The 17,736-nt window shown below is 38.0% G+C and overlaps 1 protein-coding gene across 25 annotated transcripts in view; it reads right to left on the bottom strand.

Annotated features, from left to right (window-relative positions):
• The window catches only part of RIMS2 (regulating synaptic membrane exocytosis 2), a 775,539-nt gene that overhangs the window by 292,428 nt on the left and 465,375 nt on the right, over positions 1-17,736 (bottom strand). For all 25 annotated transcript variants that reach the window (XM_054499558.2, XM_054499559.2, XM_054499562.2 and 22 more), the window contains one exon: positions 3,156-3,224. In XM_054499558.2, the coding sequence (XP_054355533.1) occupies positions 3,156-3,224 (69 nt within the window). The remainder of the gene's footprint in view (positions 1-3,155; positions 3,225-17,736) is intronic.

Genomic DNA, 17,736 nt, shown 5'->3' with positions numbered 1-17,736 from the left:
ACAACAGGAACTCTCATTCATTGCTGGTGGGAATGCAAAATGGTACAGACGTTTTGGAACTTTCTTACAAAACTATACTCTTACCATATGATCCAGCAATTGTGCTGGCTGGCATTTGCGAAAAGGAGTTGAAAACATGTCCACACAAAAACCTGCACACAGATGTTTATAGCAGCTTTATTTATAATTGCCAAAACTCGGAAGCAACCAAGATGTCCTTCAGCAGATGAATCAATAAACAAACTGTGGTATATCCAGACAATGGAATATTATTCAGCACTAAAAATAAATGAGCTATCAAACCATGAAAAGACAAAGCATATTACTAAGTGAAAGATGCCTATCTAAAAGGCTACAAACTGTATGATTCCAACTATGTGACATTCTAGAAAAGGCAAAACTATGGAGACAGTAAGAAGATCAATAATTGTCAGGGGTTAGGAGAAAGGGAAAGATGAATTTTTAAGGTAGTGGAAATATTCTGCATGATAATATAATGATGGATACATGTCATTATCAATTTGTCCAAACCCAATGAATGACACTAAGAGTGAGCCCCAATGTAAACTATGGACCATGGGTAATTATGATGTGTCAAAGTAGGTTCATCAGTTGTAACAAATATACCAGTTTGGTGGAGGAGGTTGATAATGGGAGAGGCTATGAATGTGTTGGGGTAGGAAGACATATGGGAAATCTGTATACCTTCCTCTCAATTTTGCTATAAACCTAAAGCTGCCCTAAAATTTAAAAAAACACATAGAAAATATTACTTCTGGCATAGTTAATATTCAAGACATCTGCCTTGCAAGCTTAGAAAAACTGAATAAGTTAGTCGAAACAGTTCCTACTTAAGAACAGTTTTGATAGCTCAGGTTTATTATGAATGATTGTAATTGATACTCTGAATTTGACTTTATTCAATGTGCAATTGGAAAGAAATCTCTGCATATAAGCAACAAACTATCAATAGATTTTGCTGGTTTGTTGACTCATACTATGTGTTTAAATATTATTAAGAGAGGTAGGGGTGTGCATTTTGTATATGTATACATTGCATTTCACATCTCAGTTGCTTTACCCAGAAAATATATTATTTATTTTATCTGGTGGTCCTTACATTATTTGCTAAACTATTGATTAAAGCATTTATTCTCTATTAAAACTAGTTTTAATATTGGAGCTGTAAAATGAAAAGGCCATAAAGAAGAAATGTAAGAAAAATATTTAACAGAACTAATATATATTTAAGTCTTGGTGATCATAAGTCTTATGTAAATGTAATTCTTACAGCATTTACTAAAGTGATGGGTTATGAAAAACAACTACATATACCATAATTTCAGAAACTACAATATCATCATCCTAATTTTTGAGTACTAAAGGTATTGTTAAAGTGTAGTATATACAAAATTTAGCTGGGTTTAGAAAAAATAAGGGACTAGTTAGTCCTAGTTAGTACACTCAATAGGTATCGTGCCCTAGTTAGTAACCCTAGTTAGTACACACACTAGGTAGTGTGCACCTGTAGTCCCAGCTACTGGGGAAGCTGAGGTGAGAGGGTCAAATGAGCCTGGGGAAGTTGAGGATGCAGTGAGCTGTGATTGGACTACTGCACTCCAGCCTGGGCAACAGAGTGAGATCCTGTCTCAAAAACCAATCAATCAATCAATCAATCAATAAAAAATAAAGTGTAGTATGTTACGAAAAATCTATTTCTCAAAATCACATTGGATTTCAAAATAGCAAAATATAGTATATTTCATGGCAGTCTTTTCAGTGTCTTATTAAACGATTCACCAGACAGTTTCTGACTGGCAAAATAATAACAACAATAATGTCAGGATAGGAAAGAATGTTTTTCATATGAAGAAACTTAATGAATCCACAGTAAGCACTTTGAGTGGGGTAGGGTTTCTAAACACAATTCTGTAGTGCCGAAAATTATTCCAGAGACTATTAAACCAAATAAATGAAAAATATACAACTTTTTCAAAAGACACCACTCCTTTTATAGGAGGGAAAAACTTAAAATGATCATATTAAATAAAGAAATATTTCTGTCATCTTGAAAACAGAAAATGAAAGGATAGAAACATCCCAAAATGGCATCAAGATGAACGATCTGAATGGAAAGAATTTGGAAGAAGAAAACCTAATGGACTAGATATTTACAAAAGCTAAGAAATGGAATAGTCAAATAACAAAGGAATAGAATACAAATAGAAAAAAATTTAATGATCTCCAAGAAAGCGATCATGAGAAATATTTCTCAAAACTACTTTATGAGTTTTAGCTCTTCTAAACCACAATACATGAAAAGTATTTTTGCTGTCTTATATTGTTCGCCCTTAGTACAAACAAAGGGAAAAAATAGTCACCGAGTTTTTAAAAAGTGGTACACTGATAAAGGCATGCTAACAGACTCTTAACAAAAATTGGCAAAAAAATGTTGTTATCAATCCCTAATGCAACTGTGGCATGCCTTGCATACATTTTGTTTAGAGTAAAATTAGTCACAATTATGAAATCTATTAGGTTATCTAACCTTCAGAACGAATAGAATACTTTATTTTACAATATTAAAGGTATTACATATAAACATTGTCATCAGAACTTGCAGAAAAGATATATACTTACCTAAAATATTAAACCATTGGATAAGTTTCTAACTTTAAAATGAGGCAAATATTTTAAACTACAATACTATAATTTCAAAATGTAGCTATACATGATATTAATATAAAAACAATTTTAAAGTTTCAAAAACTCCCATTTAAACATTTGATATATTTAGATATGGTGGTTACATAAAAAAGATTTCATCTTTTTTCGACCATATTAGTGCAGTATAAAAAAGTCTGATTATGCAAGAACTCCTCCAATTTATTGTAAAATCCTTATTATTGTCTTAAAATAGAAAATTTATTGACATCTATTTATCTGGCATCTTTCAAGACTATTCAATCTAATTGGTACGGGTGTTCCAGCAATTGGGATTACTCAGGGGTTTAAATTGTCATAGGTTGCCATAGGCTGTTTTGGAGGGTGAGGAGGCGAGTTATATCTTTCTCTTTTATTTATTTACTTTTATGGTAAATGATGATGAATTGCACTCCCTTTTTAATACTATAAAATAATTCTAAAATTCTTACCTGATACTACACCAATTCCATCATCACAATCATAGTCAGAGACTTCACTATCACTTATTCTCTTTGACCCTATAAACAACAGCAATAATTAAAAATTCTGATTATCTAAGGAAGAAAATTCCTCAAACACCTGAAAAACAAATGAAAATATTCTGAGTGAATCAGTTAATAACAAAAAATATGTACAGAAGAAAAGTCATTATGAGCTTTTTGTCATTTATTTTCACATACATTTCATGATGTGAGGATATAGGTGATGAGGAGTTAACAATTTATACAATTATTATTCTGGAGATGTATAAGATAAAGTTCCTAAATGGTTTAAAGCTTAAAATAACATTAAATACTAAATAATATGTGTAAGTTATCCAACACTGATAAAATCTATTAGAAAATAGATAAGTCAAGTTAATTTTAGATGCTTATGGACAAAGACACTTAAGACCAGATAAATTTCAAAACACAATGTGTTATATTCAAGTGTATTAATGTGTCTTTTTCTAATATGCATCACCAATACATTGAATATAGTCAATTCCTTATTTTTCATGCTCATGGAGAGAAAGTATAATTCAGAAAAGCAAACTCACTTAAGACATCTTAAATATCCTTTTTAAAAAAACTATGTAGTTTAGCTATTTCTCTATTGTTTTGAAAAGACAATAAGAAAAAAGTCATCCACAATACTAATACATCAAAATTGTGAGTTTTGTTATGTTTTCTAAGAAATAGACTAGGAAAGGCACTCATCACAATTCAAGAGCAGCATGTTTCTGTATTTCCTCACATAACAAATCTATAGCAAAATTTTTAAATGTGAATCTTACTGTGGCAAAAATAGCATCAAATTGAATCAACCAGAGCTTTGAGGGCTAAAGTAGATTGTGACTACACACTTAAATATGAAATTATTGCATATAAAAACAAACCTGTTGTTATTTGTTTTTAATTTGTTTTCACCTCCATGTGTTTAAGGAACAGACACACCCTACACAACAGAATTCTTTATTAGTCTTGCTAGCGGTCTATTGATTTTGTCGATCAATCTTTTTAAAAAACCAGCTCCTGGATTCATTGATTTTTTGAAGGGTTTTTTGTGTCTCTATCTCCTTCAGTTCTGCTCTGATCTTAGCTATTTCTTGCCTTCTGCTAGCTTTTGAATGTGTTTGCTCTTGCTTCTCTAGTTCTTTTAATTGTGATGTTAGGGTGTCAATTTTAGATCATTCCTGCTTTCTCTTGTGGGCATTTAGTGCTATAAATTTCCCTCTACACACTGCTTTAAAGACTGAAATATAATTTAAGCCTCAGTGAGGACACCAAAGGTACAATTCTATAATATGTTAGATGATAGGGAAGAGGGTGCTTATCAAATTGCAAAATTGTGTATGGTTTGGAAGAAAAGGCAGAGACACACGGTGGCACACGCCTGTAATCCTAGCACTTTGGGAAGCTGAGGCGGGCAGACTGCCTGAGCTTAGGCATTTGAGACCAGCCTGGGCAACACGGTAAAACCCCATCTCTAGTAAAATACGAAAAAAAAAAGAAAAAAAATATTAGCCAGGCATGGCGGTGTACACCTGTAGTCCTAGCTACTAGAGAGGCTGAGGCAGGAGGCGGAGGTTGCAGTGAGCCAAGATCATGCCACTGCACTACAGCCTGGGTGACAGAGTGAGATTCCATCTCAAAAAAAAAAAATTACTTTTTTAGGTATGCATGTTAATATTTCAAATGTAACCACTAAAACAATAGAGATTAAAAGCGGACAGAAAGCAGAGTATACAAAATAGTAATAACATGTCGCTATTTATGATATAAAAAGAAAAATAATAATCCATATACATTTGTCTGTGTGTGCATTTTTGAGATATTGTCACCATAATTGTAATTTTGCAATTTCTCCTTTTACTTCCTTCTGGGTTTTTTTTTCTTTTTTCTTTTTATTATTATTATACTTTAGGTTTTATGGTACATGTGCGCAATGTGCAGGTTAGTTACATATGTATACATGTGCCATGCCGGTGCGCTGCACCCACTAACTCGTCATCTAGCCTTAGGTATATCTCCCAATGCTATCCCTCCCCCCTTCCCCTACCCCACAACAGTCCCCAATGTGTGATGTTCCCCTTCCTGTGTCCATGTGTTCTCATTGTTCAATTCCCACCTATGAGTGAGAATATGCAGTGTTTGGTTTTTTGTTCTTGCGATACTTTACTGAGAATGATGATTTCCAATTTCATCCATGTCCCTACAAAGGACATGAACTCACCATTTTTTATGGCTGCATAGTATTCCATAGTGCATATGTGCCACATTTTCTTAATCCAGTCTATCATTGTTGGACATTTGGGTGGGTTCCAAGTCTTTGCTATTGTGAATAATGCCGCAATAAACATACGTGTGCATGTGTCTTTATAGCAGCATAATTTATAGTCCTTTGGGTATATACCCAGCAATGGGATGGCTGGGTCAAATGGAATTTCTAGTTCTAGATCCCTGAGGAATCGCCACACTGACTTCCACAAGAGTTGAACTAGTTTACAGTCCCACCAACAGTGTAAAAGTGTTCCTATTTCTCCACATCCTCTCTGGCACTTGTTGTTTCCTGACTTTTTAATGATTGCCATTCTAACTGGTGTGAGATGGTATCTCATTGTGGTTTTGATTTGCATTTCTCTGATGGCCAGTGATGGTGAGCATTTTTTCATGTGTTTTTTGGCTGCATAAATGTCTTCTTTTGAGAAGTGTCTGTTCATGTCCTTTGCCCACTTTTTGATGGGGTTGTTTGTTTTTTTCTTGTAAATTTGTTGGAGTTCATTGTAGATTCTGGATATTAGCCCTTTGTCAGATGAGTAGGTTGCAAAAATTTTCTCCCATTTTGTAGGGTGCCTGTTCACTCTGATGGTAGTTTCTTTTGCTGTGCAGAAGCTCTTTAGTTTAATTAGATCCCATTTGTCAATTTTGGCTTTTGTTGCCATTGCTTTTGGTGTTTTAGACATGAAGTCCTTGCCCATGCCTATGTCCTGAATGGTAATGCCTAGGTTTTCTTCTAGGGTTTTTATGGTTTTAGGTCTAACGTTTAAGTCTTTAATCCATCTTGAATTGATTTTTGTATAAGGTGTAAGGAAGGGATCCAGTTTCAGCTTTCTACATATGGCTAGCCAGTTTTCCCAGCACCATTTATTAAATAGGGAATCCTTTCCCCATTGCTTGTTTTTCTCAGGTTTGTCAAAGATCAGATAGTTGTAGATATGTGGCGTTATTTCTGACGGCTCTGTTCTGTTCCATTGATCTATATCTCTGTTTTGGTACCAGTACCAGGCTGTTTTGGTTACTGTAGCCTTGTAGTATAGTTTGAAGTCAGGTAGTGTGATGCCTCCAACTTTCTTCTTTTGGCTTAGGACTGACTTGGTGATGCAGGCTCTTTTTTGGTTCCATATGAACTTTAAAGCAGTTTTTTCCAATTCTGTGAAGAAAGTCATTGGTAGCTTGATTGGGATAGCATTGAATCTGTAAATTACCTTGGGCAGTATGGCCATTTTCACGATATTGATTCTTCCTACCCATGAGCATGGAATGTTCTTCCATTTGTTTGTATCCTCTTTTATTTCCTTGAGTCGTGGTTTGCAGTTCTCCTGGAAGAGGTCCTTCACATCCCTTGTAAGTTGGATTCCTAGGTATTTATTCTCTTTGAAGCAATTGTGAATGGGAGTTCACTCATGATTTGGCTCTCTTGTTTGTCTGTTGTTGGTGTATAAGAATGCTTGTGATTTTTGTACATTGATTTTGTATCCTGAGACTTTGCTGAAGTTGCTTATCAGCTTAAGGAGATTTTGGGCTGAGACAATGGGGTTTTCTAGATATATAGTCATGTCGTCTGCAAACAGGGACAATTTGACTTCCTCTTTTCCTAATTGAATACCCTTTATTTCCTTCTCCTGCCTAATTGCCCTGGCCAGAACTTCCAACACTATGTTGAATAGAAGTGGTGAGAGAGGGCATCCCTGTCTTGTGCTAGTTTTCAAAGGGAATGCTTCCAGTTTTTGCCCATTCAGTATGATATTGGCTGTGGGTTTGTCATAGATAGCTCTTATTATTTTGAGATATGTCCCATCAATACCTAATTTATTGAGAGTTTTTAGCATGAAGGTTGTTGAATTTTGTCAAAGGCCTTTTCTGCATCTATTGAGATAATGTGGTTTTTGTCTTTGGTTCTGTTTATATGCTGGATTACATTTATTGATTTGCGTATATTGAACCAGCCTTGCATCCCAGGGATGAAGCCCACTTGATCATGGTGGATAACCTTTTTGATGTGCTGCTGGATTCTGTTTGCCAGTATTTTATTGAGGATTTTTGCATCAATGTTCATCAAGGATATTGGTCTAAAATTCTCTTTTTTGGTTGTGTCTCTGACCAGCTTTGGTATCAGGATGATGCTGGCCTCATAAAATGAGTTAGGGAGGATTCCCTCTTTTTCTATTGATTGGAATAGTTTCAGAAGGAATGGTACCAGTTCCTCCTTGTACCTCTGGTAGAATTCGGCTGTGAACCCGTCTGGTCCTGGACTTTTTTTGGTTGGTAAGCTATTGATTATTGCCACAATTTCAGCTCCTGTTATTGGTCTATTCAGAGATTCAACTTCTTCCTGGTTTAGTCTTGGGAGGGTGTATGGGTTGAGGAATTTATCCATTTCTTTTAGGTTTTCTAGTTTATTTGCGTAGAGGTGTTTGTAGTATTCTCTGATGGTAGTTTGTATTTCTGTGGGATCGCTGGTGATATCCCCTTTATCATTTTTTATTGCATCTATTTGATTCTTCTCTCTTTTTTCTTTATTAATCTTGCTAGCGGTCTATCAATTTTGTTGATCCTTTCGAAAAACCAGCTCCTGGATTCATTAATTTTTTGAAGGGTTTTTTGTGTCTCTATTTCCTTCAGTTCTGCTCTGATTTTAGTTATTTCTTGCCTTCTGCTAGCTTTTGAATGTGTTTGCTCTTGCTTTTCTAGTTCTTTTAATTGTGATGTTAGGGTGTCAATTTTGGATCTTTCCTGCTTTCTCTTATGGGCATTTAGTGCTATAAATTTCCCTCTACACACTGCTTTGAATGCATCCTAGAGATTCTGGTATGTTGTGTCTTGGTTCTCGTTGGTTTCAAAGAACATCTTTATTTCTGCCTTCATTTCATTATGTAGCCAGTAGTCATTCAGGAGCAGGTTGTTCAGTTTCCATGTAGTTGAGCGGTTTTGAGTGAGATTCTTAATCCTGAGTTCTAGCTTGATTGCACTGTGATCTGAGAGATAGTTTGTTATAATTTCTGTTCTTTTACATTTACTGAGGAGAGCTTTACTTCCAAGTATGTGGTCAATTTTGGAATAGGTGTGGTGTGGTGCTGAAAAAAATGTATATTCTGTTGATTTGGGGTGGAGAGTTCTGTAGATGTCTATTAGGTCCGCTTGGTGCAGGGCTGAGTTCAATTCCTGGGTATCCTTGTTCAGTTTCTGTCTCGTTGATCTGTCTAATGTTGACAGTGGGGTGTTAAAGTCTCCCATTATTAATGTGTGGGAGTCTAAGTCTCTTTGTAGGTCACTCAGGACTTGCTTTATGAATCTGGGTGCTCCTGTATTGGGTGCATATATATTTAGGATAGTTAGCTATTCTTGTTGAATTAATCCCTTTACCATTATGTAATGGCCTTCTTTGTCTCTTTTGATCTTTGTTGGTTTAAAGTCTGTTTTATCAGAGACTAGGATTGCAACCTCTGTCTTTTTTTGTTTTCCATTTGCTTGGTAGATCTTCCTCCATCCTTTTATTTTGAGCCTATGTGTGTCTCTGCACGTGAGATGGGTTTCCTGAATACAGCACACTGATGGGTCTTGAGTCTTTATCCAATTTGCCAGTCTGTGTCTTTTAATTGGAGCATTTAGTCCATTTACATTTAAAGTTAATATTGTTATGTGTGAATTTGATCCTGTCATTATGATGTTAGCTGGTTATTTTGCTCGTTAGTTGATGCAGTCTCTTCCTAGTCTCGATGGTCTTTACATTTTGGCATGATTTTGCAGTGGCTGGTAACGGTTGTGCCTTTCCAGGTTTAGCGCTTCCTTCAGGAGCTCTTTTAGGGCAGGCCTGGTGGTGACAAAATCTCTCAGCATTTGCTTGTCTGTAAAGTATTTTATTTCTCCTTCACTTATGAAGCTTAGTTTGGCTGGATATGAAATTCTGGGTTGAAAATTCTTTTGTTTAAGAATGTTGAATATTGGCCCCCACTGTCTTCTGGTTTGTAGGGTTTCTGCTGAGAGATCTGCTGTTAGTCTGATGGGCTTCCCTTTGAGGGTAACCCGACCTTTCTCTCTGGCTGCCCTTAACATTTTTTCCTTCATTTCAACTTTGGTGAATCTGATAATTATGTGTCTTGGAGTTGCTCTTCTCGAGGAGAATCTTTGTGGCGTTCTCTGTATTTCCTGAATCTGAATGTTGGCCTGCCTTGCTAGATTGGGGAAGTTCTCCTGGATAATATCCTGCAGAGTGTTTTCCAACTTGGTTCCATTCTCCCCGTCACTTTCAGGTACACCAATCAGACGTAGATTTGGTCTTTTCACATAGTCCCACATTTCTTGGAGGCTTTGCTCGTTTCTTTTCATTCTTTTTTCTCTAAACTTCCCTTCTCGCTTCATTTCATTCATTTCATCTTCCATGGCTGATACCCTTTCTTCCATTTGATCGCATCGGCTCCTGAGGCTTTTGCATTCTTCACGTAGTTCTTGAGCCTTGGTTTTCAGCTCCATCAGCTCCTTTAAGCACTTCTCTGTATTGGTTATTCCAGTTATACATTCTTCTAAATTTTTTTCAAAGTTTTCAATTTCTTTGCCTTTGGTTTGAATATCCTCCCATAGCTCGGAGTAATTTGATCGTCTGAAGCCTTCTCTCAGCTCGTCAAAGTCATTCTCCGTCCAGCTTTGTTCCGTTGCTGGTGAGGAACTGCGTTCCTTTGGAGGAGGAGAGGCACTCTGCTTTTTAGAGTTTCCAGTTTTTCTGCTCTGTTTTTTCCCCATCTTTGTGGTTTTATCTACTTTTGGTCTTTGATGATGGTGATGTACAGATGAGTTTTTGGTGTGGATGTCCTTTCTGTTAGTTTTCCTTCTAACAGACAGGACCCTCAGCTGCAGGTCTGTTGGAGTACCCGGCTGGCCGTGTGAGGTGTCAGTCTGCCCCTGCTGGGGGGTGCCTCCCGATTAGGCTGCTCAGGGGTCAGGGGTCAGGGACCCACTTGAGGAGGCAGTCTGCCCGTTCTCAGATCTCCAGCTGCGTGCTGGGAGAAGCACTGCTCTCCTCAAAGCTGTCAGCGACATTTAAGTCTGCAGAGGTTACTGCTGTCTTTTTGTTTGTCTGTGCCCTGCTCCCAGAGGTGGAGCCTACAGAGGCAGGCAGGCCTCCTTGAGCTGTGATGGGCTCCACCCAGTTCAAGCTTCCTGGCTGCTTTGTTTACCTAAGCGAGTCTGGGCAATGGCAGGCGCCCCTCCCCCAGCCTGGCTGCGGCCTTGCTGTTTGATCTCAGACTGCTGTGCTAGCAATCAGCAAGACTCCATGGGTGTAGGACCCTCTGAGCCAGGTGCGGGCTATAATCTCCTGGTACACCGTTTCCTAAGCACGTTGGAAAAGCACAGTATTCAGGTGGGAGTGGCTCGATTTTCCAGGTGCTGTCTGTCACCCCTGGAAAGGGAACTCCCTGACCCCTTGCGCTTCCCGAGTGAGGCAATGCCTCGCCCCTGCTTCGGCTGGCGCACGGTGTGCTCACCCACTGACCTGAGCCCACTGTCTGGCACTCCCTAGTGAGATGAACACGGTACCTCAGATGGAAATGCAGAAATCACCCGTCTTCTGCGTCGCTCACTCTGGGAGCTGTAGACCAGAGCTGTTCCTATTCGGCCATCTTGGCTCCTCCCCCCTAAATTAAGACTTTCTGAAATCTTGAATCATGTGTAGGTTTAAATGAGATAAAGAGAAGAGGGAAGGTAATGTTAAATGGAAAGAATAGCATATGCAAAGTCCCTGTGGGAAGAGGGTGCAGGATAAAGAAGAGACGCCTAGAGGAAGCCCTGGTCCCTGGAGCAGAGAGTTCCTTCTGGTTTTTAATACAGGTGTGATAAAACCAAAGTCTAGGATTTTAGATGCTTCTCTGATCCTGATAAATATCCTTTTTGAATCTTCTCCCAGACCTGAGCTAAGCACACCTGGAGATTCATGACAAGGACATCAGTTGCAGTTGCTTCTGTAGATGGCCCACAAAATCAGGGTGCAAGGGCATGAGAGATAAACACAGGTTACAGTTTGTCTGCATGGGTTCTAGTTTTCTTTGATTTTCCTTTTTGGATGCGTTTTTCCTAACCAGTCTATCCTTCTGTCCCACAGAGACTTCCAGAATCACTACTATATGAAGAGGCAACAGACTTTCACAGACTTTTTCACTAGATCCTCTTCGTGGTCTTTGGCAAGTGACTTTTCTCAGAATCCTCAACCATTGTCTTACAACCTTCCTAAAACAATTCCCAGTTTCTCCCACCACTTTGTAAAGTTTAATCTTTAAAATAAATATCTTATTTGGTAGTACTTCAGCACTAAATGCTTTGTCTTCCTGAGGCTTAAATTATATTTCAGTCATTAATCCATGTAGAGTTTACTTTTTTGTACATGGTGCAAGAAAAAGATCACGTTCTTCTATTTTCTTTTCTTTATGAATAGCATTTTTTCAAGCTCATTTATTCTTTTTTAAACTTTTGTTTTAGGTTTGAAGGTAAATGTGAAGGTTTGTTACATAGGTGAACTCGTGTCCCGAGAGTTTGTTTTACAGAATATTTCATCACCCAGGTATTAAGCTCAGTATCCAACAGTTATCTTTTCTGCTCCTTTCTATCCTCCCACTCTCCACCCTCAAGTAGACCCCAGGGTCTGTTGTTCTCTTCCTTGTGTTCATGAGTTATCTTTATTTAGCTCCCACTTTCAAGTGAGAACATGTGGTATTTGGTCTTCTGTTCCTGCATTAGTTTGCTAAGTATAATGGCCTTACAGTTCCATCCATATTCCTGCTAAAGACACGGTGTTGTTCTTTTTTATGGCTTCATAGTATTCTATGGTGTATATGTACCACATTTTCTTTATCCAATCTGTCATCGATGGGCATCTAGGTTAATTCCATGTCTTTGCTATTGTGAATAGTGCTACAAAGAACATTCACATGCATGTGTCATTATGGTAGAATGATTTATATTCATCTGGGAATATACCCAGTACTGGGATTGCCAGGTTAAATGGTAGTTCTACATTTAGCTCTATGAGGAATCACCATACTGCTTTCCACAACAGTTGAACTAATTTACACTCCCACCAACAATGTGTAAGTGTTCCCTTTTCTCCACAACCTTGCCAGCATCTGTTATTCTTTGACTTTTTAATGATAGCCATTTTGTCTGGTGTGCGATGGTATCTCATTGTAGTTTTGATTTGCATTGCCCTAATGATTAGTGATATTGAGCTTATTTTATATGCTTGTTGGCTGCATGCATGTCTTCGTTTTTTATTATTACACTTTAAGTTCTGGGGTACATGTGAACAACGTGCAGGTTTGTTACATAGGTATACACATGCCATGGTGGTTTGAGGCATCCATCAAACCATCAACTACATAAGGTATTTCTCCTAATGCTATCCCTCCCCTAGCCCCTCACTCCCCAACAGGCCCCACTGTGTGAGGTTCCCCTCCCTGTGTCCATGTGTTCTCAATGTTCAACTCCCAGTTATAAGTGAGAACATGCGGTGTTTCATTTTCTGTTCTTGTGTTAGTTCACCGAGAATGATGGTTTCCAAAGCCATCCATGTCCCTGCAAAGGACATGAACTCATCCTTTTTTATGGCTGCATAGTATTCCATGGTGTATATGTGCCACATTTGCTTTATCCAGTCTATCACTGATGAGCATTTGGGTTGGTTCCAAGTCTTTGCTATTGTGAACAGTGCTGCAATAAACATATGTGTACATGTGTCCTTACATTAGAATGATTCATAATCCTTTGGGTATATAACCAGTAATGGGATTGCTGGGTCAAGTGGTATTTCTAGTTCTAGATCCTTGAGGAATCGCCACACTGTCTTCCACAATGGTTGAACTAATTTACACTCCCACCAACAGTGTAAAAGCGTTCCTATTTCTCAACATCCTCTCCAGCATCTGTTATTTCCTTACTTTTTAATGATCGCCATTCTAACTGGCGTGAGATGGTACCTTACTGTGGTTTTGATTTACATTTCCCTAATGACCAGTGATAATGAGTTTTTTTCATGTTTGTTGGCCGCATAAATGTCTTCTTTTGATAAGTGTCTGTTCATATCCTTGCTCCACTTTTTGATGCATTTGTTTGTTTTTTTTCTTGTAAATCTGTTTAAGTTCTTTGTAGATTCTGGATATTAGCCCTTTGTCAGATGGATAGATTGCAGAAGTTTTCTCCCATTCTGTAGGTTGCCTGTTCACTCTGATGATAGCTTCTTTTGCTGTGCAGAAGCTCTTTAGTTTAATCAGATCCTATTTGTCTATTTTGGCTTTTGTTGCCATTGCTTTTGGTGTTTTAGTCATGAAGTCTTTGCCCATGCCAATGTCCTGAATGGTATTGCCTAGGTTTTATTCTAGGGTTTTTATGGTTTTAGGTCTTATGTTTAAGTCTTTAATCCATCTTGAGTTAATTTTTGTATAAGGTGTCAGGAAGGGATCCAGTTTCAGCTTTCTGCATATGGCTAGCCACTTTTCCCAACACTATTTATTAAACAGGGAATCCTTTCCCCATTACTTGTTTTTGTCAGGTTTGTCAAAGATCAGATGGTTGTAGATGTGTGGCATTATTTCTGAGGCCTCTGTTCTCTTCCATTGGTCTATATCTCTGTTTTGGTACCAGTGCCATGCTGTTTTGGTTACTGTAGCCCTGCAGTATAGTTTGAAGTCAGGTAGTGTGATGCCTCCAGCTTTGTTCTTTCTGCTTAGGATTGTCTTGGCTATGTGGGCTCTTTTTTGGTTCCATATGAAATTTAAAGTAGTTTTTTCCAATTCTGTGAAGAAAGTCAATGGTAGCTTGATTGAGATAGCATTAAATGTATAAATTACTTTGGGCAGTATGGCCATTTTGACTTTTGATTCTTCCTATCCATGAGCATGGAATGTTTTTCCATTTGTTTGTGTCCTCTCTTACTTCCTTGAGCAGTGGTTTGTAGTTCTCCTTGAAGAGGTCCTTCACATCCCTTGTAAGTTGGATTCCTAGGTATCTTTTTTCTCTTTGTAGCAATTGTGAATGGGATTTCACTCATCATTTGGCTTTGTGTTTGTCTGTTATTATTGTATAGGAATGCTTGTGATTTTTGCACATTGATTTTGTATCCTGAGACTTTGCTGAAGTTGCTTATTAGCTTAAGGAGATTTTGGGCTGACACAATGGGGTTTTCTAAATACACAATCATGTCATCTCCAAACAGAGACAATCTGACTTCTCTTTTTCCTACTTGAATACCCTTTGTTTCTTTCTCTTGCCTGATTGCCCTGGCCAGAACTTCCAATACTATGTTGAATAGGAGTGGTGAGAGAGGGCACCCTTGTCTTGTGCCAGTTTTCAAAGGGAATGCTTCCAGTTTTTGCCCATTCAGTATGATATTGGCTGTGGGTTTGTCACAAATTGCTTGTATTATTTTGAGATATGTTCCATCAGTGCCTAGTTTATTGAGACTTTTTAACATGAGGGGGTGTTGAATTTTGTTTAAGGCCTTTTCTGCATCTATTGAGATAATCATGTGGTTTTTATCATTGGTTCTGTTTATGTGATGGATTATGTTTATTGATATGTGTATGTTGAACCAGCCTTGAATCCCAGGGATGAATCCAACTTGATTGTGGTGGATAACCTTCTTGATGTGCTGCTGGATTCAGTTTGTCAGTATTTTACTGAGGATTTTCGCATTGATGTTCATCAGGGATATTGGCCTGAAATTGTCTTTTTTTGTTGTGTCTCTGCCAGGTTTTATTATCAGGATGATGCTGGCCCCATAAAATGAGTTAAGGAGGATTCCCTCTTTTTCTCTTATTTGGGGTAGTTTCAGAAGGAATGGTACCAGCTCCTCTTTGTACCTCTGGTAGAATTTGGCTGTGAATCCATTTGGTCCTGGACTTTTTTTGATTGGTAGGCTATTAATTGCTGCCTCAATTTCAGGACTTGTTATTGGTCTATTCAGGGATTTGACTTCTTCCTAGGTTAGCCTTGGGAGGGTGTATGTGCCCAGGAATTTATCCATTTCTTCTAGATTTTCTAGTTTGTTTGCGTTGAGGGGTTTATAATATTCTCTGATGGTACTTTGTATTTCTGTGGGATCGGTGGTGATATCCCCTTTATCATTTTTTACTGCATCTATTTGATTCTTCTCTATTTTCTTCTTTATTTGTCTGGCTAGTGGTCTATTTTGTTTGTCTTTTCAAAAAACCAGCTCCTGGATTTGTTGATTTTTTTGAATGTTTTTTCGTGTCTCTGTCTCCTTCAGTTCTGCTCTGATCTCAGTTATTTCTTGTCTTCTGCTAGCTTTTGGATTTGTTTGCTCTTGCTTCTCTAGTTCTTTTAATTGTGATGCTAGGGTGTCAATTTTAGATCTGTCCTGCTTTCTCTTGTGGGCATTTAGTGCTATAAATTTCCCTCTACACACTGCTTTAAATGTGTCTCAGAAATTCTGGTATGTTGTGTCTTTGTTCTCATTGGTTTCAAAGAACATCTTTATTTCTGCCTTCATTTCGTTATTTACCCAGTAGTTATTCAGGAGCAGGTTGTTCAGTTTCCATGTAGTTGTGTGGTTTTGAGTGAGTTTCTTAATCCTGAGTTCTAATTTGATTGCACTGTGGTCTGAGAGACTGTTTGTCGTGATTTCCATTCTCTTGCATTTGCTGAGGAGTGTTTTACTTCCAATTAGTTGGTCAATTTTAGAATAAGCGTGATGTGGTGCTGAGAAGAATGTATATTCTGTTGATGTGGGGTGGAGAGTTCTGTAGATGTCTATTAGGCCGCTTGGTCAGAGCTGGGTTCAAGTCCTGAATATCCTTGTTAATTTTCTGTCTCGTTGATCTGTCTAATGTTGACAGTGGGGTGTTAAAGTCTCTCATTATTATTGTGTGGGAGTATAAGTCTCTTTGTAGGTCTCTAAGAACTTGCTTTATGAATCTGGGTGCTCCGGTATTGGATGCATATATTTTTAGAATAGTTAGCTCTTCTTGTTGCATTGATCCCTTTACCATTATATAATGGCCTTCTTTGTCTCTTTTGATCTTTGTGGGTTTCAAGTCTGTTTTATCAGAGACTAGGATTGCAATTGCTGCATTTTTTTTGCTTTCCATCTGCTTGGTAGATCTTCCTCCATCCCTTTATTTTGGGCCTATATGTGTGTCTGCATATGAGATGGGTCTCCTGAATACAGCACACTGATGGGTCTTGACTCTTTATCCAATTTGCCAGTCTGTGTCTTTTAATTGGGGCATTTAGCCCGTTTTACATTTAAGGTTAATATTGTTATGTGTGAATTTGATCCTGCCATTATGATCCTAGTAGGTTATCTTGCCCGTAAGTTTATGCAGTTTCTTCATAATGTCAATGGTCTTTACAATTTGGTGTGTTTTTGCAGTGGCTGGTATTGGTTGTTCCTTTCCATGTTTAGTGCTTCCTTCAGGAGCTCTCGTAGGACAGGCCTGGTGGTGACAAAATCTCTCAGAATTTCCTTGTCTGCAAAGGATTTTATTTCTGCTTCACTTATGAAGCTTAGTTTGGCTGCATATGAAAATCTGGGTTGAAAAATCTTTTCTTTAAGAATGTTGAATATTGGCCCCCACTCTCTTCTGGCTTGTAGGGTTTCTGCCGAGATATCTGATGGGCTTCCCTTTGTGGGTAACGCGCCCTTTCTCTCTGGCTGCCCTTAACAGTTTTTCCTTCATTTCAACCTTGGTGAATCTGACGATTATGTGTCTTGGGGTTGCTCTTCTCAAGGAGTATCTTTGTGGTGTTCTTTGTATTTCCTGAATTTGAATGTTTGCCTGCCTTGCTAGGCTGGGGAAGTTCTCCTGGATAATATCCTGAAGAGTGTTTTCCAACTTGGTTCTATTCTCCCCATCACTTTCAGGTACACCAATCAAACATAGATTTGGTCTTTTAACATCGTCCCATACTTCTTGGAGGCTTTGTTCATTTTTCACTCTTTTTCCTCTAATCTTGTTTTATTTCATTGAGTTGATCTTCAATCTCTGATATCCTTTCTTCCACTTGATCAATTCAGCTAATCATACTCATGTATGCTTCACAAAATTCTCGTGATGTGTTTTTCAGCTCCATCAGGTCATTTATGTTCTTCTCTGAACTGGTTGTTCTAGTTAGCAATTCGTCTAGCCTTTTTTCAAGGTTCTTAGCTTCCTTGCAGTGGGCGAAGACATGTTCCTTTAGCCTGGAGGAGTTTGTTATTACCCACTTTCTGAAGTCGACTTCTGTCAATTCGTCAAACTCATTCTCTATCCAGTTTAGCTCCCTT

Source organism: Pongo pygmaeus, chromosome 7, assembly GCF_028885625.2.
Source record: "Pongo pygmaeus isolate AG05252 chromosome 7, NHGRI_mPonPyg2-v2.0_pri, whole genome shotgun sequence".
Classification (NCBI taxonomy): Eukaryota; Metazoa; Chordata; class Mammalia; order Primates; family Hominidae; genus Pongo; species Pongo pygmaeus.
Note: the sequence above shows the minus strand (reverse complement) of the source record. Positions and strands in the feature narration are given on the sequence as shown.